The sequence below is a fragment of the Echiichthys vipera genome (assembly GCF_963691815.1).
Source record: "Echiichthys vipera genome assembly, chromosome: 21".
NCBI lineage: Eukaryota > Metazoa > Chordata > Actinopteri > Perciformes > Trachinidae > Echiichthys > Echiichthys vipera.
Genome location: NC_139846.1, coordinates 14,447,747 through 14,470,481, shown reverse-complemented (window position 1 = coordinate 14,470,481; position 22,735 = coordinate 14,447,747). Strand labels below are relative to the sequence as shown.

At 42.8% G+C, this 22,735-nt stretch overlaps 1 protein-coding gene across 1 annotated transcript in view; it reads left to right on the top strand.

Moving 5' to 3' along the window:
- stau2 (staufen double-stranded RNA binding protein 2) overlaps window positions 1-22,735 on the top strand; it is an 85,691-nt gene that overhangs the window by 26,947 nt on the left and 36,009 nt on the right. The window contains exons 8-12 of the mRNA XM_083936333.1: window positions 3,178-3,390; window positions 3,905-4,042; window positions 6,814-6,942; window positions 9,528-9,585; window positions 18,193-18,554. Coding sequence (XP_083792459.1) covers window positions 3,178-3,390; window positions 3,905-4,042; window positions 6,814-6,942; window positions 9,528-9,585; window positions 18,193-18,554 — 900 coding nt within the window. The remainder of the gene's footprint in view (window positions 1-3,177; window positions 3,391-3,904; window positions 4,043-6,813; window positions 6,943-9,527; window positions 9,586-18,192; window positions 18,555-22,735) is intronic.

Genomic DNA, 22,735 nt, shown 5'->3' with positions numbered 1-22,735 from the left:
CTCCATGGGTCTTTTTTTGCCCATTGGGTCCATCACATTATAACTCATTAGACAAAGTTGGCCTCATCTCCTACCCTACCATGTCACATCCCCTTTACCGTGTCGTCTTTGATGCACTGAGAAGAAATTATACACTCCCACACCCCCAGTCAAACTTATACACGCACAGTTACACATCATGCGTCGTACACAAAACCGTAACGGTCATCTCTCATATGAAAGCCTTTTCACAGCAGCCATGTTTTCACATCATCTCATCCCTGCCCTCATTGGGGCATGAAATTACCCGTGAGTCACCAATAGCGAGTGTCTGCTTTCCCATCCCTCTGCAACGATGAGGGTCGCCGCCACCCTGAGAGCCAGTTGGCTCATTTAATCCCCCTGTCAGGCAATATCAAACAGATGTCAGCATCAAAGAGGAACCAATCTATAAATCACAGCTTGTGTGTTGGATCGTAGGCTCCCTTTCCAGGGAGGACACAAGAGAAGAGGGTCCGGGCCAAGAACCACCCATCTTACAAGAAGCAGCTTCCCTCAGGGCTTGTCCATCCACCGCTCGTCACAAAAGAGCCTTTCTTCCCTCTACCAGTCCCCACCATTGTCCTACCTTGCTCCCATAGCCTCCTCTTCCAGAGTACCTGAGGTCTCGCATGCACAGATCCTCAGACTGCTCAGGGTATTAATGTCGCTATGAGAAGCCGAAGAGAAGGCCTCCCATGTTAGAGAAAAGAGGAGATGAAGCGACAAGAAGAAAAGGGGATTGGGGAAAAAAAATCGACATTGAATTACCAAGTGTTTCCTGCGTACAACCTGATCCTTGAGATTAGGTTGTAGACGGGTGTGTTTGTGTGTTTGTTTGCATGTATGTCTGTGTGTGCGTGTAAATGAATGGAAGTGCTGAAATCCCATCGGGGTGGCGCAGATCCCGTGTTGTCTGCCAGGAGACTGACTGCAGCTCGTCTGCCGCCATCCTTGGCCAAGAGTGTGTGATGTGTGTGCACAGATACACACTTTTGCTCTTTGTTGGATATAACAACATATTATATATCTCAACATCTATATGTATATATATGTGTGTTTATATATATGTATATATATATATATGTGTGTATATATATGTGTATATATATGTGTATGTATATATATATACATATATGTATATATATATACATATATACACATATATATACATATATGTGTATATATATGTGTATATATATGTATATGTATATATATGTGTGTATATATGTATATATGTATGTATATATGTATATATATATATATATGTGTGTATATTTAAATATTTAGAGAGATAATTCACCTTCTAGCACTTCTAAAGGTCACTAATAACACATTATATCGCTGTTGTCAAATCAAGTAAATCGACAAATCAACATTTTACAGGGTGTTATGTGCCAGACTATTTCTTGGCCTAGACCAGTTACTTTCTGGAGTCTTCTCTGGTTGCCTGACAAACTGACACTGACATAAAACAGCGGTTCCTGGCTGGAATCAGACGGGAAACATTGCAGCCTCATCATCTTAGCCACTCACTCACCAGGATGCGAATGTGTTTATTGCCTGTTCAACCACATAAACGGAATACTTACGCATGTTTAGAAGAGCATGTGATGGACAAGGAGACAGAGAAAGCTTGAAATAGCAATTTAGTGAAGCCACAGAACTGAGGCCAGCTGATCAGGCTTCCTCTCCTGCATAAGTCACGGCAACAGTGTCTTGCGGCTGCTTTTTCATAACCAAAAACCAATGAGACATTTCATATTCTGCAAGTGACATAGTCTCCTCTGACCATGCCAATGATGTGCAGTGTCATTATAAACATAATCGACATCAAAGTTCAAAAATTGGATGTATCCAGTCCCATTGAATGTTGTAACATACAAGAAGCTGTCATGTCACATTTCCTTTTTCTGGTGATGAGCGAGACCAGAGCAGATCCCCTGGGTGGGAGTGAGTTTGACTGTTAGATTGGACAGCTAGTGCTCCAAAGCTGCCCTACAGCACACAACCTTACTATATTATTAAACACATGGAATGCTGAGAGACTGGTACACTGGTACATTGACAGCAAACACAGGGCCAGTGTCAGCCGGCTGTCCTGCAGTTACTTTAGGAGGAATAGTTAGGACAAGGAAACCTAAATATAACCTCCTTTTTAAGCTTGTATTTAATAAAATTAAAATTAAATTTTACAGCAAATAAATTACTTAACATCATGTACATTTTGTTGAAGGAGTTATGGGCGTACTATTATAGTTTGTAAGACAGTTCTTTCTTTTTCTGAACATTTAATTACATGGTTTACCTTTCTTTGTTTGGTTTTCATGCATCACCAAACTCACATTGTCATTTAGTCGTGAACAGAAAGCGAGTTTGTGTGTGTGAATAATTACATGGTAGAGAAGGACACATTATCCTTTGTTCTCCTCAAGGCCTGGTATTAGTCTGCGTTGATGTGTGAAGTATTTGAGGAATGCTCAAGGTTCCACTTATCAGTTCAATCTGTTTTATTGGTCACTGAGTTCATATTAATTGTTCCTAGATTGCATCTGATTGCTACAATTTGTGCTGTCTGCACCACAAATTAAGCTCAAATAGGAGGAGAGCAGGGGGGTGTTTTCCTAAAAAAGGTTAGGGAGAACCCCACCTGCTACACACACACACACACACACACACACACACACACACACTTCTAGAACTTCACAGGAAGAAGATGTGATTGCAGAAGCATGACCTAACGCCAGCCGGTGTTTGTTTTAGGTCTCCCAGGTGACCAGAGGCTAGAGGAAGGAAACTGAGTCCTCATCACTAGAGACTGTCATCTAGGAACATGTTTCTCTCTCTCTCTCTCTGTGTGCGTGTGCGTGTGCGTGTGCGTGTGTGCATATGCATATGGGTGGGTAGCACTGTGACCATCGAGAACAGATGTTAAGGACCACCTCATGTAGCTGCTTGCAGAGTGCGCTACACACACTCCCTCGTGCATATGCACGACAAAAACACACACATTTATTTTTTTTAGTCTTTGGTACGTGACCTAAATCTGCTCTCCGTACAACATCTTGGCACAAACCTGTATAAGACAAGCTTAACTGGAAGTTTCCTAACTCCCTCATTTTGAAACTGTTACTTCTCTATACCCCCTCCCCCCTTCAGGTGTTGAAGGAGAGTGGCCCCCCACACATGAAAAGCTTCCTGACCCGCGTCAGCGTGGGGGAGTTCTCCGCCGAGGGCGAGGGCAACAGCAAGAAGCTGTCCAAGAAGCGTGCTGCTCTATCCATCCTGCAGGACCTGAAGAAGCTGCCCTTCATCCCCATTGTGGAGAAACCTAAGACGCACTACAAGAAACGTACCAAGACCATCCTCAAGGTACTGCAGCTGGGCAGGGAGAAGCCGTGCCTTGGACATGCTGTGAATTCAGATTGTCACGTTATGCAGAACATATTTGATGCACTCAAGACATGTGGGTTTTTTTTCGTAAAGTACAGTCAAGTTGCTACTGGTCAGTCATAAAACATTTTAACATTGGCAGAATTCTTCATTGTCACCATTTTAATTCCTTGAAGTTAAGACTCAGGATTCTCACAGTTTAACAGGGCCAGTGCCACTGACATCAAAAAAATGTGTGAAATATGATATTGTGATATTTTTCCCCCTACTACTGTAATTTCCTGTGTTATTCTACATGTCTCTGTATCGTTTGTATCTATCCGTTGCAGATGAGTGTGATCTCATTTCTGGCCACGCATACACAGTATTGTTGTATATTAAGAAAGAATCAGTTAAGCGTTAAATTCATCCGATTAAACAATGGTGATAGTACACTTAATGTGGTGTGTGATGACTGGAATTGATCGTTGTGTGTCTCCTCTCTTCCTGTCAGACGGGACCAGACTACGGCCAAGGCATGAACCCGATCAGCCGTCTGGCCCAGATCCAGCAGGCCAAGAAGGAGAAGGAGCCAGAGTACCTGCTGCTCTCTGAAAGGGGGATGCCCCGACGCCGGGAGTTCATCATGCAGGTAAACAAGGGTTTTGTTCCATATAAGAAAAGGAACTGTCTTAACACCTGCTGAATTTTACTTGTCACATTTTACTGAATATACACTGCATATACACAGGAGGTGTCGCATGAGCAGCAGCTACAACATCAGCTTCAGGGATCTGTCTGCCTGTGTAAGATGCCTTCAGGCACAGTATTGAGAATAGGTCACCAGGTTTTTATCGGCACCGAACCCGATGCATAATCACTGTAGTTAGGTGTGCAAGTATAGCACAAGAAAAACACCTGGATTGATTGAAATAGAAGTGAATCTGTTCCGTCAGACATGTTAGAGGGATGAGTGATAAACACCTCCTGTATAGACAAAAATGAATATTTTTGAGAAGATGCTCTGTAAACTTGTTGTGGAGGGTCCTGAACCAAAGAGCAGGTATACACTGACTGTATTTATCAAGAGGGGGAAACACAAGTCAATGGCAGAACAAGGATAAGCCCTCTTTGTCTGGCCAAAGGAAGCCAGCAGCAGAATTATATAACCTCTCTACACTAGAACACGAGTTTCTCGGTTTTCTCATGAGACTATGGCCTGGTTTCCTATTTCTGTCGTGTGTGTAGTCCCAGCCCAATGCTGCATAAAACTAACATATGTTGTAGGACAAGTCCGGGGGCAATTTAGGCTTGTAAACATATTTATGCAATGGCACTCAGCCTGCTTCCACTTCTGAGAAGAACTTTCATTTCTGGACTGATTTGTGGGTTTTGCTCAATATTGCTCAATTAAAATTGAAACATCATTCCTAGATAACAGCAACTGTGTCTGCAAGATATAAACGAATGCATGAGGATATGCTTCTTTTCAATTAGTTTGAACTTTGAAAATACTAAATAAATAATAAAAAATAAAAGATTGAACTCAGTTAGTTTCACCTTGGCTATATTGAAAAATTCAAAGCACTCAGACATTTATGTGTTGCACTTTATTAAGTAGTCAACATCTGGGTGATGCCGCTAAATGAGCGTGATCATGTTCGATGTGTCATGTAATGACACACTTTCCTTGTCTTGAACAGAACTCTCTCTATTGCTGCTGCAGCTCACTTGTTGTGCTAACCTCAGCATCTCCTGCTAACAGATAAGGGTTTCCGGGCGGAACTTGCGCTTGTGAACTTTGGATCCTCAGTACTTCCGATCAACCCCCATATATATATTCTGTGTGTGGCTGCATGCAATAGACCGTGACCCCCGTATCCAGACGGTTCCGCACGAACACATGATCCGCTACAGCCCTAATGCACGGTAACAAAATCAATGACCCCTCAGAAAAAAAGGTCAACTTGTAATTTAGGTATTCCATTTAATTTGATTTCATTCATGCTTTAATGAGCTGCTGCCCAGCTTCCTGTGAACCGCGTTACTGCTTCAGTGAAACCATTAGGCGCTCACAGTAATCAGGTCCTGTTGTACATGTACAGTAAGTGTATTGAATCTGTCAGAATCACCAGACTATTTATAAACTGCTTTACAGTATTTGTTGACAGAGTTGGCAGAAGGGAGAGACAGTTGCACTATTTAGATTTGAAGAGGTGATGTGGAGATTTAGATTTTGTTTGGAAACACTGAGATGCGGGACAAATATATACTCTGCTAGTTGATTTCTTGTCTTTTGGTTGTTGTTGCAACAGTCTGTGCGTGCGTGCGTGCGTGCTTGCGTGCGTTCCTGCGTTCGTGCATGCGTTTCTACAACCCCAGTCAGCAGTCTGTTTGTATGTGAAAAACAACTATCAAAGCTGGTGTAGTCCATTTTAAATTTCTGCACAACATTTTAACTACAGTTCTCTTTGTCTCACTCTTCCTGTCCGTCCCTCTGTGTCTGTCTCTCTCAGTCAAACTCCCGCTCTTTGTCTCTCTTTTCCGTAATCCTCTTCTTTCATTAGAAAACAGAGCTTCTTTTAGCGTCAGGCAGTAATTCAGCCTCAAACCTATTCTCCATGCCTCTTTGATACACACATTAGGTCCTGCGAGTGTGTGCGAGTTCCTTTTGTGCAGTCCACTCACTCTTCTAAAATTTCCACATTGTTTCCTTTGGTAAGCAGCAGGGCTCAAATGAGTCTCTGTTTTCGCATCTTTTTTTTCTGAACCCATCGCTAACAGAAAAAGGCTCCAGCTTGTGTCAGATGCCTTTTTAGTGGGTGATCATCTTCTAGAATTTGATGAAAGCGCGATTGTGTTTATTTGAAGCAATTTGGTAATTTATTGAGGCTTTCCTCCTCATTAAATGTTGTAGCCTACTTGATGCATTCAGACGAGCACTTACTGAGCATGTCAGACCACTTTGACTAAGTGCACTGAGGCCTGGCTGTTCACAGGCTTTGGCTCCCAGAATGTTATTTGTACAATGTAATTGTCTGTTTGCATAACATAACGACGTCTGATATTCGCTTCGAAATTTCTCTGCTTACATTCTGTGTAGACAGATTTAATGTTTTGGGATCCCTGAAAAACAAACACTTCACTTGGAGCATTTTTGTGTGATGTAAATCGCACGGCTGACTCGGCCCAGTGAACGGAGCAAAGTGTTCTGGGCTGAAAGTGAATGAAAGTGTGACGGGAAGAGGAAAGACATGAGAAAATCACATTTAATATTGTTTTGAGGAATTAATTCGGTGATTCATTATCACGGCATGTATCTGTACAGCCATGATAATCAATTGTGAATCTAAAAATATTGTCTTTCTGGATGTCTTTATCTCACGTTTATGTACCGTTGTGTTTTTCTGCGTGGCTTTGCAGGTAAAGGTGAATAATGAGGTTGCCACGGGAACAGGACCCAACAAGAAAGTGGCCAAGCGAAACGCAGCTGAGGCGATGCTCCTGCAGCTGGGATACAAGGCCTCCACAGTCCCCCAGAACCCCACCGAGGTACAAACTCTACTCTACTTCTTCTGTTCCTTTCATATATTTAGGTGGGTAGTTTCTTATAAATCATACATCAAATAAGCCATCGAGACAGTTTTTTTCATGTAACAACTATTAATAGAGAAATCAAGTGTAGGGATACGTATCATGCTACTGCAGAGGTTTGGTGGTATTTTGAGCAGTATTAGTGGTTAATATTTGTTACATGAAAAAAACTGTCTTGATGGCTTATTTGATGTATATAATTGCCAAGAAGACCATGGGATGATTTTGCACCGGAATTGCACTTTAAATAGATGGTGTTTTGGTTATAGTCAAATCTTCGTCAGGTCAAAATGTTTAAAAACCACACTCGTATATATCAACAGGCTGAAAGGCTCTGTGATGACAGTGACAAACCGTATAAGCCGTTTTCTCATACACACTCCGGACAGTGTCTGATGAATCAGGTTCGGACATAGCCTGGAGTTGTCCTATCAGACACGTTCTCACTGACTGTAAATACTCGAGAGGTGCCTGTGTAGAGCGTGTTTATGCGGCAGGAAATGATGCGGATTACACTGCAGTTAAGGAGCTGGTTCGAAATGTGGTCATAAACAAGCGAGGCTCTTGCCATTCTTGTTTCGGCGTTATTGCCATCTTCATGTAACTCACCCTTCTTCTTCACCATTGGACTTTTTTTTCTTTCTGGTTTGCTCACCAGCCACATGATAAAAATGCTATCAAGTCGCCCACTTGCTCACTGTGAAGTCTCCAGATAACGAACAGCTGTATTTATCAGTGTGCTCAATTGGAGATTACATTGAACTAAGTCAGACATTTGCATTCTCACACACAGCTCGGCCGGGCAATGTCATATGTGAAAGGGGACTATCATTTGATTAATCCTTCAATTTTTTTTCAATGATCCGTTTAATATAAAATGTCAGTAAAACTAGGTTATTCTAGATGATATAATTGAAATGCCACGTGAACTGTTTTCACTGGTGTGTAATTGAATTTATGTTTCCACAAATGAAGCAACACACACACACACACCCACACACATACTCATGATTTATATGAAACATTTTGCCATTGGTATTCCAGACACGTTGGCAGCAGGGAGTTAATGTACAGCTATGTACTGAAGGAGTAATTAAAGAAATTCTCTGCACCGCTCCTGTTGTGTCTACACACTCTCGTCTGTAAAGCACTGTGCTGAATTCAAAAAATCCTGATACTCGTTCTTATTCTCAGATTTATCACGTGTCCCAGTACAGCTGACATGGTCAACCTATTATGTAACCTGCTCAGCTCCCTGGACCGAATGTGTTTTGCAAGCAACCATTGATCACCATCATCTTTATTCACTTCATTGGTTTTTAGGCTCAAGGGAGCAGATTCAGATAGAGATGATGTTACATAACCAGGCTCTCTGTAAATATTCACCATTCCCTGGACAGCTCATTAGTTAGATATGGGTGCTGCATACAGTATATCTTATTCAGGCAGCCATACCATATAGATGAAGGATGACACTTGCTCTTATCAGAGTGTCTGTGAAGTCGACTTGTTTTTTTCTCCAAAGCAACCACAACCCACTTTGCAGTCAATGTTTCCCTTTGTTTTCATCCTCATACTAAACAGTCAAAGCTCTGACATTTTTTATTGCATTGTTTTCTGTCATTACCTCTGACACATTTCTAAAGCTTCAGCGTATTAGTCTTTGAAAGCGTTGAGCCCTTTGCATACTGAACATGCTCCAGTTGCATGTGATGACAAGGAAATGTCAAATGTTGCACACAAGTTCTTGAATTTTTTTGTTAGCTCTCGAGACTACAATGTTTTGATGTCTACAGTTTCAGTAAATGAGAGGCTGCTGCACTGTAAATAAACAATACATTGAGTCCTGAAAGGAGGTTCAACCTTTCTGGTTACACTCAAGGCAGGATATTTGTAAAGACTGGAGTTATTGGCTGATACATGGCTGTGCATTGGCCTGACAACTCTGAAAATATCTCTATAAGAATTAGTTGGACGGCCGACTTCTCATTTGATCCTCAGACAACTCCCAAACTCTATGGAACGATTGAACAGTGTTTGCCAAGCTCCTGTTTTGTAGGATAGGTTGTCTCTCCTTAGATCTCTCTCTTTCTGTCTCTCTGTCCTCCCTTGCCTCCCCTTCTTTTGGAAGCTCTACATTCCCACCGTGGGATTGCAGCGATCTGTGCAAAAGAGAGTTTATTAAGGGGGGGTGCATTTGTTTACAGCTATGTCATCTCCTCAGCTGTCACACATCAGAAATTCTGTTTCACACGTGTGTTTGTGGCTGTGTGTGTTTGAGCAGGCAGACATGCATACCAAAGCAGAAGTAACACGTTGAATAGGAACCTTTTTTGGTTACTAAACACTGACAACCCCCCTAATTAAGTAGCTGGCCTAGACAGACACTAGGCTCCTTAAGCATCCCCTCCTGTGAGCACTCGTCTCTTTGTGGCCCAAACAGTAGGAAGGAACTCGTCTGACATGCGTAAAGAAGCTGTCTGTTAAAGAATCTACATCTCTCTTACCTCCCCCCTTCTCTCCTTCTCTCCGCATCACTACAGATGGACAACAAAGGCTGGAATGGACAAAAGGCGTCATTTACCGAAGCGCCAAGTAACAGTGAGTATCCGCACGTCTCCCTCTGTTTCTATCCACATCCTTCTCCTCCTCCTCTCTGGCTCTCCATTGCTCCCTCCATCCCGCAGGTGGTTTTAGCCGCCGAGATGGCCCGGCGTTTAATCTCTGTGACTGGTCAATAGGCTTCTGACTGTCAGCTTAATCGGCCGTGCGTCCTCGTGGGGAGCCTGCGAATTCAGGCTCATTCACACAGGCTTACAGGGCCGGCACACTGAGGCCCTCCAGGGAGTCCCCCTACTGCCTTCCTGTGCAAAAAAAAACGTGGCCTTTCACTCAGGATTAACACACAAGCACACTGGAGAACAAATGCACACACACATAGCCATAATCCGACACACAGGGACACAAAACGGCTAGGCAGGATATATGATATGATATGACGATATATATGAAGAAAGATATATCTCACAAGCTGTGTGTCTCTTGCACATACCAGCTGTAGACAAAATAAGATAAACCCCTCATGAAACACACTGGAACTTTAAAGTAACTTAATCGTCATTTCAAACAATGCTGCAATAGCAGCTCATATTAACACATTACCAATGTGGTATAAAGTACTATGTATAGTACTTTCAACCTCTAATTGTTTCCCTTTTGATTAGCTTCTGACTGCTTTTCCTCTTTGTGGATACAGTTTGCAGTTTCTGGCACATGGTGTCACAAATTTGGCAGCTCTCTTCGATATTAAATCATTTTAAAATCTGTGTACCTGCAGTTTGTCCTGCCCGAATTTTGCAAAGACATTCATTACTATTATAACACTATTACTATTATAACCTATAACCTTAGCTGTGCTTGTTTCTACTATTCTGCTGTATTAACTGCCATAACATATAAGTCATATTCACATTACTATAGATATTATTATAGTTACTGGAAGTGTGTCTGTCTCTGTCTTTGTGTCTGTCTTTGTCTTTCTCTGTCCATCTGTCCGTCTTTTCTCTCTCCTTTTCTTCCTCCCCAACCGGTCAAGACAGATGTCCGTCCTCCACAGAGCTGGGTCTGTCTAATGTTCCTACCTGTAATAGGGAAGGTTATCGTTGCCACCGTACTCTACGAGGGGAATTGTTGGGTCTATGTTAATCATAAATAAGTCACAGAGTGTGGTCTTTACCTAGTTTGTAAAGTGTCCTGAGATAACTTTTGTTATGATTTGGCACTATAAATAAAATTGAATTGAATTGAATTGAATTGAATGGTCCCTAAAGGATGAATTATGTTGATTTTTGTGATCCCCTGACTTGCCCCCAGCTCCACCATGAGGTTGACATTTTGAGGGTTTTATTGAAACACCTTTCACATGAAATTTGGTAAAGATATTCATGTCTCCCACAGAATTAATCTTGGTAACACTGATAATCCCTTGAACTTTTACCTTGCAGGTTATAATTTCAATTTGTTTGATTTTGGTTTGTAACAAAAATCCTGCAAAACTAACAACATTCCCATCAGTCTCAACTGTACATCAACATATTATCATTGTGAGCATTTTATCATGCTGACGTTAGCATGTAGCTTAAAGCACCACTGTGCCCAATACCGCATTTCATTGACCTCTGAAGTCAGAAGTAGGAGTGTAACAATACATCGATCTGGATAAGTATATCAATGACCAAGGATCCAATGATATTGATGCAAAGTGAAAGGGAGATAAGAAAATATCATATTGTTGTCCAAATAATCAGTATAATGCCGTCTTGTAATAAAACCTGTGATTTACACCCCTAGTCAGAAACCGAAGCTGGAAATGATCACACCCGAGTACAACATTTCAGAAAAACGCGGGGTTCGCTCTAGCCAGGTTGGCCTTTATTTCAATACCAGTTAATAACAGCGCTCTATGTAGTATCTTGTGCATACAGATACCATAGTAACATGTCCACAAACAGAAGTTGGACACTACATATAACTCATTTAATGAGACACAAAAAAGACACAAGTGTTAATAAACAGTATATTCGTACAGCTTTCACTGCTGTTGATGCGCCAAGCAGCCATTTTGGATTTTGAGGACAGTATTGGTGAAATCCTCCCATTTTTCCCAGTTGGAAATCCAACTTCAGGGGATGTTCCAGTTGAAATTTCCAGTTTAAATGAAACACACCGAAAGTACAGCCTTATAGAGCTGCTAGCATGGCTGTAAAGTAGTGCATTGAAAACCACTCCCCTTTTATAGCTGAGAAATGCTGCTACAGGTTTAGGGTTGCTATATCGTACAAGATTCCCCGTTATGCAGTAAGCCGACAACAACCTGTTTTTTTACAGCATATAAATATGCACTGGATCGGTTCGCAGCCGAGTGTGAAACGGCTGGGATGAGGATTAGTACCTCTAAATCTGAGGCCAAGGCACTCAGCAGGAAACCGGTGGATTGCTTACTCCAGGTAGGGAATGAGTCCTTACCCCAAGTGAAGGAGTTGAAGTACCTCAGGATCATGTTCACGAGTGAGGGGACGATGGAGTGTGAGTTTGGCCGGAGAATCGGAGCAGCAGGGGCGGTGTTGCAGTCGCTCTACCGCACCGTTGTGACGAAAAGAGAGCTGAGCCGGAAGGCAAAGCTCTTGATCTACCGGTCAATCTTCGTTCCTACCCTCACCTATGGTCATGAAAGCTGGGTCATGACCGAAAGAACGAGGTCGCGGGTACAAGCGGCCGAAATGGGTTTTCTCAGGAGGGTGGCTCGAGTCTCCCTTAGAGATAGGGTGAGAAGTTCAGCCATCCGTGAGGAACTCGGAGTAGAGCCGCTGCTCCTTAGCGTTGAAAGGAGCCAGTTGAGGTTGTTCGGGCATCTTATAAGGATGCTCCCTGGGTGCCTCCCTAGGGAGGTGTTCCAGGCACGTCCAGCTGGGAGGAGGCCTCAGGGAAGACCCAGGACTAGGTGGAGAGATTATATCTCCACACTGGCCTGGGAACGCCTCGGGATCCCCCAGTTAGAGCTGGTTAATGTGGCCCGGGAAAGGGAAGTTTGGGGTCCCCTGCTAAAGCTGCTGCCCCCGCGACCCGACCCCGGATAAGCGGATGAAGATGCGATGAGATGAGATATAAACATGCAGCTAAGTCTTTGTTCATCTGTCTCTGTCAAAGATGAAATCAGATGTGAAACAAATGCAGAGACAAGGGAAAGAGGACCTCCTTAGTCATCATAACTCCTCCACTTTTGGACATTTTTAACTGAAGACAAATACTAAATGGTTTCATGACAGGATTTATGTATAAATTTATATGGGAATGTGTTGGCCTTAAGGGACATTTCATTTATTGGCCGAGAGGGGGATAGGACTCAACGACCCTTAACTGAAAAGCGAAAAGGAGGCAATATTGAGGAAACAGCTGGTGTCCATCAGCTGTATCTGTTAAGTTGGCTGTCTTGTCTGTAATCAAAATAAAAACAATGAAAAAGCCATCCTCTCACCAAACGCTATTTCAGGTCTTGACATTCTATTTTCGGTCGCTTTTTCTGGTCTCCAGTGTCTGGCAGCAATGTTATTTTTCCATTTATTCCACATAGTGTGGCACTTCATATTTATTACAGGTGCAATAAGTTATGCCCGGAATTCATAGTCACAGTGTTGCTTAAGCAGATCAACGTGCATTGTAATATCTGAGCTTGATTTGTTGTGATGTCCCAGCTTGATAAAAGGACACACGGCAAGCAGTTTCATTCTGGATGCCAACGAAGTTAATGTCAGCAGCTTGAGAAAGAGCAGTTTCGGGGACAAATGAACAGTGTGTGGGATGAGGAGCAGCAGAGTGGAAAACAAAACAGATAGCCTTATTGGATTTGAATGTGCTGTCGTCACTCGGGTCTAATGGAGGCTTTTGGCAGCGCTGCAGTGCTCCGACATGGGGTATCCAGCTTCAGTCTAGAAAAGAGAATGAATGTGATATTTCAGCTTTCTCATGTTGAAAAGTACAAAGCAGACTGGTAAGACTGGAGCTGCATGTGTTTCCTCATTGCTGATGCAGACTTGATATACAGAATCCAGATGAGAACTAAGCCCCTGCCACAACTTTTATAGCACTCATATGTGTGATTTGGTCCAATTCTCTGAAAGATATATCATCTAAATTATGTTTATAGATAAATGGTTGTTCCCTTGGATAAACTATTTTGGTGGTTGCGGTTTCTATGGTAGCTCAAGCTCCAGGCATTGCCCAATACCTCCAGAGCAGAGCCCCGTGGGAAACAAAGTCTTCCTTATTTGGTGATTATTCCTATTGTTGGCCTGGAGCGTGTCTTTGGTCCCGTGCCATTCTCACTCATAGTTTATCTCACACTCAGCATGAAGCGTAACTATCTGCTAATTACCGGTACCTCCCAACCAGCACAATACTTGCATGACGCTAATGCCTGAATAATGTTTATTGCATAAACACCATTTACAACTCATTCTAACAGACACAGCTGGTCTCAGTTTTCTGTGTGTTGCCGAGTGGAAGATGTTTCTGGTTTGTCCGTTGTTTTGATTGACTGTGCAGTTTATTGAATAGAAGCGGGGATAACTAAATCAGTTTGCAGAATCAGTAAAAATCCGCTCTGGCATCAGAATGATTGTAACACTTTTTTTTTTTGATATATCAAACAATGGTAATTGGTTATTTGTGCTTAAGTGTGTTTTTTAGAGAAAACAAATGGCAGAGCTTTTTCTATCAGCTCTATCAACTTTACAAGTGTTTAAATTACAGGGGCTGTTTCACAGCTTAGTTCCTTTTGACTATTAAATAGAATTTTACAGGGATTTTAAAGTTCAAGTTAAAACAGCTGACAATCTTGTTTTTGCTCACCCCCTGTGGTTTGACCTGTAAAGTGCACTCCTGGGTGTGTCAGTACACTGTGACATCATTGTCGGGTGTGGTTACAGATTGAGCAGAGCACACTTCTGACCGCCCTTCAGCGATGCTGGTGATAGGTGCAACAGGCTTGGAAGTGTTCAACCGGAGAGGACCATAAAACGCTGGTATCTAACTAAAATAGAAGGCGTCTCTATCTGTTTGTCTGTTTGTTTGTCGATCGATCAACTGTTCTTCCAGTTGACTTCACACTAGGCGGGTGTATTGCTGAGGACCCAAAGAAATGCTGATGAGTGTTGAGTGTGAGCTCTCGAGATCTGCGGGACATATTTATTAGTAGTGTGTTATATACACACTGAGTAATATATTAAGAATGGATCACAATTAACTGCTACACTCCCGAATGGCATGCTGGGTACAGCTCGCTCTCTTTGGTACATTGATGAACAGACGAAGAAAAAGAGACCTGAGAGACCTGAGATACATTGTTGCAAATTCAAACATTTCTAGCATCAGCGATAAAACTCTGAGTGAACGCTTTTGTTTCCAGAACTAACCTGGTCTCAAATACCTAGCTGTTAACAAATGACGCATATACTCTATCATGTCTAGTGGACGCAATTGCTTGGGTGTATTGCTTTGAACCCAAGGAAGCCCAGTGTCCAGTGTGAAGTTATTTGGATGAGAGTTTCTTAAGAAAGCTGCAAGCAGCAATACTGGAAGCAATCGGCCCACACCGGACAGGTATGTTTTAAATGAGCACTGCACTAGTTAAGTTGATGTTATAAGGATATTAGTGGTGGTAACTGCAAGTGGGCTTTATTCATACAGGTGAGTTCAAAATCACACATGTATCAACCACTGTGGGCAGCCAACACACCTTGAGCAGCTACTCTGAAATGCAACAGAAGAACAGCAGGTCATGCATCTGTGTCATTGATGCCGTAAGAGAGCTGGATATTATTCCGCTTGCTCTCTTATAAAAGAGATGTCAAAAAATTTTCATTTAATTGGATGGCCGCCATCTTGGAATCTGGCATCCAGTTGTGTATCCCTTGTGCACGGGTATGTAATTTAAAACCTGCACAGGAAAGGCGGACTGTTACAGTAAAAACTACAATAAAGATTCACTTTCAGAATGAAATGAGCAATGGCTATTGAAAAAATATCGTCCATAAATAATATAACATATGGCTGTGATATAATGAAAATATTTAGACTATTCTTGTGGTATATTAATGTCCAGAGTATACAAACTGTTCTCTGCACACTTACAAAGCTGTCATTGGCCAGCTGTAGTCCACATAAAGAGCAGTGGTTCATTATGTAAAGCGTAGTGAAAGAAAATAGGTAAATGTGCCACAGACTGTAATTCAGTTATAATCACGCACAAACCTCAGGCACCCACAGGCACTCATTGTGTTGTGTGGTTCTGTCATTTTGCCTTGATCTGTGGGATGCAGTGCTACAACAAACAGGGTGGCTTGGAGACAGGAAGGGAGTGTAAAAAGAAAGAAAAAGAATTAAGAAGAGAGTGATTTTTCTCCCTTCTATTCCCATGGGTATTGCAGCAGGGCTTTTCACTCGAGTTGCCACATTTCATTTCCTGCTGTGCATATGTGCGTGTGTGCGTGTGTCTGTGCGTTTTGTGCATGTGTGAACTATGTGAAGGTCTTGCTCCACCGTGGTGATTTATAGCAGCGGGCTCTGGCCCTATCTGTTTTCGATCAGTCTCATGCTTGGCTCTGGCTTCCCTCCAGCGCTCCCCTGGCCCACCGGACGCTGAGTCTGGGTGGGACCCCTCCAAAACTGCCTGGAACCAGCACCACTCTCCCTAGCTCTTTCATTCCCCCCACTTCTCAGCTTCACTGTGCTTCTCCGCTGCTCTCTCCTTTCTCCAACTTGCTTCGACTCCATGTACACAATTTCACAATCTCTCTACCCAACATCCTCACGCACAAACACACTCTGTCACTCTTACTTATTCTCTCTCACTGTCTCTTTTGTCTCACTCTTGCTCTTTCTTGCTCTCACGCTCTCGCTTGCCATCTGACACCGGCTTCAAGTACTCAATCACATGCAAACATGCAAACATCCTCACAGGCACGCCCACACACACTTAGGCAGACAATCACACACACACTCACATGGATTACATTCACTGCACCCCCCCACCCCAACACAATATTCTTTGTCCTCAGCTGATGTCATGTTGGCTTACACCTATCGTTTTTTGTGATACGTTCAGAATGTGCAGGCCTGCGAGTTTTACTTGCGTAAATTGTAATTAAAGTTGTCATCATGATTGGGAGGGGGGGAGAAAATCCTAACAGTTGTGTCATTGCTGGCATGGGGCAGTTTGTTGTAGTATGAGTAATAAGTCCTGGATTTCATTGCTGTTTCCCTCAGCTTTTCTGCTCCTCTGAAAAGGAAGGTAAACTTCATTGTTCATAATGGGAAATGCTATCTGAAGGGTCTCAGAAACCTTAGACAAGAGTAAGCTACAAGTGCGCAAAACTCTCTGTCTTTGTATGTGTGATGGTAATGTTAACTCAAACAGGAAGTGGCCTGTCAGTCATGCGCTCACTCCAGCGTTTTCTCCCAGCTGTTGGCCCATATGCACACACACAAACAAGCTCACACAGACGTATGCACAGACACACACACACACACACACACACACACACACACACACAGCTGGTCTTCCTGTCTCTGGTGACCTTGGCTGGGCTTTGGAGGCTCCGCATGGTTTTCACATCCACTCATCCCCACCTCCTCTTACATCTGAACTGGCTCCCAGCTCATCCTTCTCTCTTTTATCCTTTCCGTCCCCTTTCTTCTTCTTCTTCTCCTTCTTCTTCTTCTTCTTCTTCTTCTTTTTCTTTTTCTTCTTCTTCTCATATGTTTTCCTCTCACTTTCATCGCAGCCACAAAGTGACGAAAGCAGAATCTCAACCCATTGGTGTTTCCTCCTTCCACCTGTCACGACCATTTCAGGACAATGATGTCAGAGTGCAAGGAAGCCAACATAAACGAATGAGATTCATCCAAATGGTCTGGATCGGAGCATAGTCTTGGAGCGCTGTTGTGCTCAGCTGGACCGAACCGCGTCATATTAACAAAAGCTGGTCAGAGCTGCCTCGGCCTCTCGGATCCAAATTGCTCGGGACATTTGCTCCAGGCTCAGAAGTATTCTCACAAAAACCTTGATCTAAAACCGAACCTGCTTCCGAATTATGTCGGGTCTGCATTTGAAGAGACATTTTAAGTGAGGCAGGAAGCCGGTTAGCTGACAGCGCTGTTTCCCATCAATGATGAAGTCATAGCTGCTCCGTTGATATTGGTAGATGCTTCATTTTTGTCTGTGTGTTTGTGTTTGAGAGTGAGACAGAAAGAGGCTGTGAGAGTGTTTCCCAGCAAACACTTTGATAGTGCTCGGAATTGCCAAACCACATGAAACTGTCATCTACGTTCGGTGATGGAATGTCAGTTTGGGAGCCAGCACACACACAAATGGACACGGTTAGGTACACACACATGCACACACACCCTGACAGATGAATGTGGGTGCAAGTGATTTCAACGGTTAATATTAAGAGCCATAATAACCTTTTTTTTATCTTCTCTGTCCCCCAATATCCTACCTTTGTCCTTTTCTGACCTCATCTATACTTTAACACTATTTCCGCCCATTCCAATCTACTCTTCCACTCTCTCTCTCATCATCACCATTGTCCATTACTCCATAATCTCAATCTCTCCATCCTTCCTCCCCTCCCCTCTCAACCACTCCAGCCCAGAAAGGTCTGCTTCACCTCAGCCCCGATGTTTACCAGGAGATGGAGGCCAGCAGAAAGCAGGGGGGCAATGCTCCGGGCCCCGGCGGCAACAGTGGCGGCTCCATCAACTACATGACATCCAAAGACATGGGGACTTGCTCTGCCCCACTGCCCCCAGGACACCCTCCATACTACAGCGGCTCAGGCTCCTCACCCAGCCCAACCGCTACTATGGCCAGGGAGCTGCTGCTTAACGGTCAGTCCCCCACAGCCGACGGCTCTCTGTCCATAAAGGGGAAGAACTCGGCCCTGCCCTGCGGCGTCTCGGTGCAGCCTGCACAGCAGCTGGACTACCTGGCTCGCATCCAGGGCTTCCAGGTGAGACGCAAGAATGTGGATGTGCTGCTTCAACAGTGTCTGTAGATTGGAAATGGAAATCCTAGGCTTACTTGTTATTTTTCCTATTGGTAATAATATTATTGTACACACCAAGTTACTTGCTGAGATCGGGAAACATAGCATCATAGCTAAAACAAAGTCCAGGTTAGGCAAACCCATTTGGAAGAGAAAACAAAGGGGAGTGGTAAAAGTACTCAAGCTGTCCATTGTATCCATATCCATCACAGTTTACAAACTGACTTCCTGGTTCAAATTTGACCAATATTAATTACGCAGGGTTTCCCCAAATAAATTGGTTAGCAACGGTGGTAAGCTACTGTGAAGCAATACAATGTGATTGATCAATCACCTGTTAACCTGAATCAGACTGATCTTGATGCATCTCATTTAGTTATCTATGTAGTTATTTGATGATGGTTTCAACAGTTGCCTCACTCATTAAATATGTGATCTCCTTTGCTTTGTGTTGTAGTACAACTGCACATTTCCCTAAAGCATAACGAGCCATTTAATTGTATTTTACTAATATGAGCAATTTCTTCTTATGTTAGGGAGTTGATTTTCATTTTTAGGCAAGCAGGGGTTTTCTTGTGCAATTTTGGCTTTACGTTTTGTTTACAACCTCTCTGATCGTCTGACTGCTCATGTTTGATGTCACATTAGAATCTAGCCATGTTCTCAGATCTCAGCATTACACTGTCCAAAGTACTCAGTTACTGTGGTGACTATAATGTTATCGTAACTGATATAAATGACAGACAAAAAGAAGAAAGTGAGACCTTAATTGTATATTAGCAGAATTTTAATTTTGCATGTTACACTTTGTTGGTGCTTGTTTTTATTGAGTGAAAGTCCCATCAAGGAGGCCTCCATGCTGATAGGCATGCAATTGTTTCCAATTTCACATTTATTCCACTTGTGAAATGCAAGGATGTACTTAATTTTAACTGCCATAAATTAGGTCATAAAAGTCATAGTTTAAACTTCATACAGTATGCACACATTCTGACGTGACAGGACAGATGTTAGCATGACCATGCATACATATGACCCTCCACAAACACAATCCTGCTCTGATTCTTCTCCCTCTGGGCTACTGCTGAAAATAGGAATGTGTCTTGGTCAACCTGTGTGTGAAGAAGAAAAGTTGCACTCAAACATATGCCACTTAAAACCTCATAAGTGACGCAGTTACAGGTGATTTGAAGTGGAGATCATGCACATTGATATAGCTTTCCAGAAAGAAGAGAGTAATGAGAGTGGTGCTCCTACATGAAAAGTGGTCTAGAGTATAGAACTGCCTGATAAAAAAAACTATTGGTTTTCTGTTTCTCACTGTGGACATTATTGGCAGGCTATGGATTTAGATCTGGAACTAAACCTCACAGGTGCTTCTGTCATTACCAGACTGGAAACACACAGAACAGCAACACACACTGTTAGCACTCTGTGTGTGTAAAAGAGAGACAGCCCAGTGTCTGTTTTAATCAGTGCCGGCCGATCTGAGGTGCATACCATGCCACTGATACCAGTGCCTGTTCACTTAAGCTGCAGATGCTTTTTATCAGTTTGGCGAAAACATTTTATCTTAACCTGCTGAGGGTTCCTTTGAAAGACCTTTGTTATTGCTCTGAGCCTTCCTGTGTGTGTGTAACCTGAGAGAGCTCTACTGCCTGACCAAGCCCAAACACACTTGTACACACACACACACACACACACACACACACACACACACACACACACACACACACACACAGACACACACACAGACACAGACACAGCAGGTTCTGTTTAGTTGAAAAGGAAGAGTTGTTCTAAGCCTGTGTGTGAAGTCCTTGCCATTCTCATACTGCACAAACCATATCCCACTCTACACAAATATGAGTATATATATATTTTTTGTGTGTGTTTGTGTGCTCGTGTGGGTGTGTGTGTGCGTGCGGAATTCAGGCTGTAATTGAGACATGCAGACAATATGTATTCTATTGAGGGGATGTTTCATATCATGTGGGATTGTAATGAGAACCTCTGGTTATCTACAAAGGTTTATGTATTCGTATGTTTTTGTGGGCTAAGCTACTACAGATTTTTAAATGTTTTTGCCTAATAATGCACTTGTCCTCTTTTCCACTGGACACGTAATGTGCCACTTTGTGTCCCGCCGGCCTTCTCTCGACCGCACTCGACAACAAAAAAAGTGCTCAGATCCACCATAAGATTTATTTTTTTGTAATTTGATAATAATCTCCTTGTCTGATTAGTAACTTTGTTTATGTAATGTAATTATGTTATCCAAGGGAGCGGATTACAGTGACCGCCGCAACACTGGATTAAGGCAACTAAGAAAGCACTGAGGACATTCTCATAGTGTCTGTTTCATCCATCCAGCTCCACAGACAAAGGCCCGGGCCTACCTGCTAAGCCCTTCTTTTGATTTGATTGGAAAATAGCCTCTGGTGGAAGCTCTGACTGGATAAGCAGCAGTGTGTTGTACTCACGCCAGCTTGGAGCAAGGATGCTGGCACTCACTCCAGTGTGTTTGTGTGTGTGTGTATTTCCTATTAATTTGGCTGGCGTGTTGTTGGCACGGAGGGTATGTGCACTGGAAGTAGGGCAGAAACAAAGAAGCAGGAGGTAATAGACAACACATGGACCATGGATGAAGTACTGAGTAAAAGCCACGTAACAGATTCTCCCTTTTCTCTTTGTCCCTGAATTTCTCTCTTTGCTTTGGTTAATGATTATGTGTTGGTCTTTCTGCACCTCAGACATGATTTTTTCCTCTGTTCTTATTTATTCCCTTCTGTTTCCACAAATTTACTAACTCTATAACATTATATTTCCACTGCATGGTTTGACAACTTAGCTCACATTTTGTACCAGGTTATTGGGCTGGTCAATATGGCCAAAATCTTCTATACCGATATGGGCCATTTCACATCTCAATAACGATATATAGCACAAAATAGCATATTTCAATAAATAACTCTTATGAAATAATCCAGTTAAAGCCTATTTCTCAGTGTAGATAGGATTTTTGAGCGGATCATCATAGCACCGCCGCTGCATCAAGCCGCTGTGACATCATCTTCATTGCGACACTCGCTGAATAATTTCATCAGCAACCAAACAGAGGCACATCTGCACTTGTAAGTTGTAATGTATGGCATAGTTTTGCAGGCTGCCATTGCTTTTAAATCTAGGTTGAGTAAATAAATATAGTGAGGACGCAAGTACTGGCAGCATGGCTATTAAATGGCGGGTTTGCGCAGGATGCCTCATGGTCCCATAGCACTTGAAGCTGTTTGATCATTTTAATGAAGTTGCATGATTCTTGGACTTTCTGGGTAGTATCTACATGGTTGAATGCACTTATTGTAAGTCGTTTTGATTAAAAGTGTCAGCTACATTAATGTAATGTAAATTACCCCCCCCAAAAAGTACCAGAAGGTACTATCCACGACTTTTGAAGAAAACAACCGTTCAAAGAGAGTGAAGTTGAGTAGAGCCGTGCTGTACAATGCAATGGGAATGCAGCATAATTTCTCTCAATGTTTGTGTACATTGAAGAAGTTGGAAGGTTTGACCCCAACATTGCAGTCACCAGCTGCCCATTTACTCTGCCATCACATTACTTAATAGAGCCATCACAAACTGCCACCACTTCAGATTATTAACTGCTACCTCCTTATAAAGTGAGCCAGAGATTTCTATATGGAAGATCAATGATTGATGGAAATCTAATGATTTTTCCCCCCCATCACCTTCAAATGGAACTGTGATACACAGCTGGACTAAGGCAAATCTACTGCTTCTCAGTAAATGTACTCCCCGTCATGCCTCCATGCCTTGTCCCATGCACCTTATATCCAATAACCTGCTTGGTTCTTGGAAGACTGGAGTATATATTAGAGCGGCTCTCTCTGTTTGTCAATCACTGAATGTGGACTGCCAGTGTGAGTGTGTGTGTGTGTGTGTGTGTGTGTGTGTGTGTGTGTGTGTGTGTGTGTGTGTGTGTGTGTGTGTGTGTGTGTGTGTGTGTGTGTGTGTGTGTGTGTGTGTGTGTGTGTGTGTGTGTGTGTGTGTGTGTGTGTGTGTGTGTGTGTGTGTGTGTGTGTGTGTGTGTGTGTGTGTGTGTGTGTGTGTGTGTGTGTGTGTGT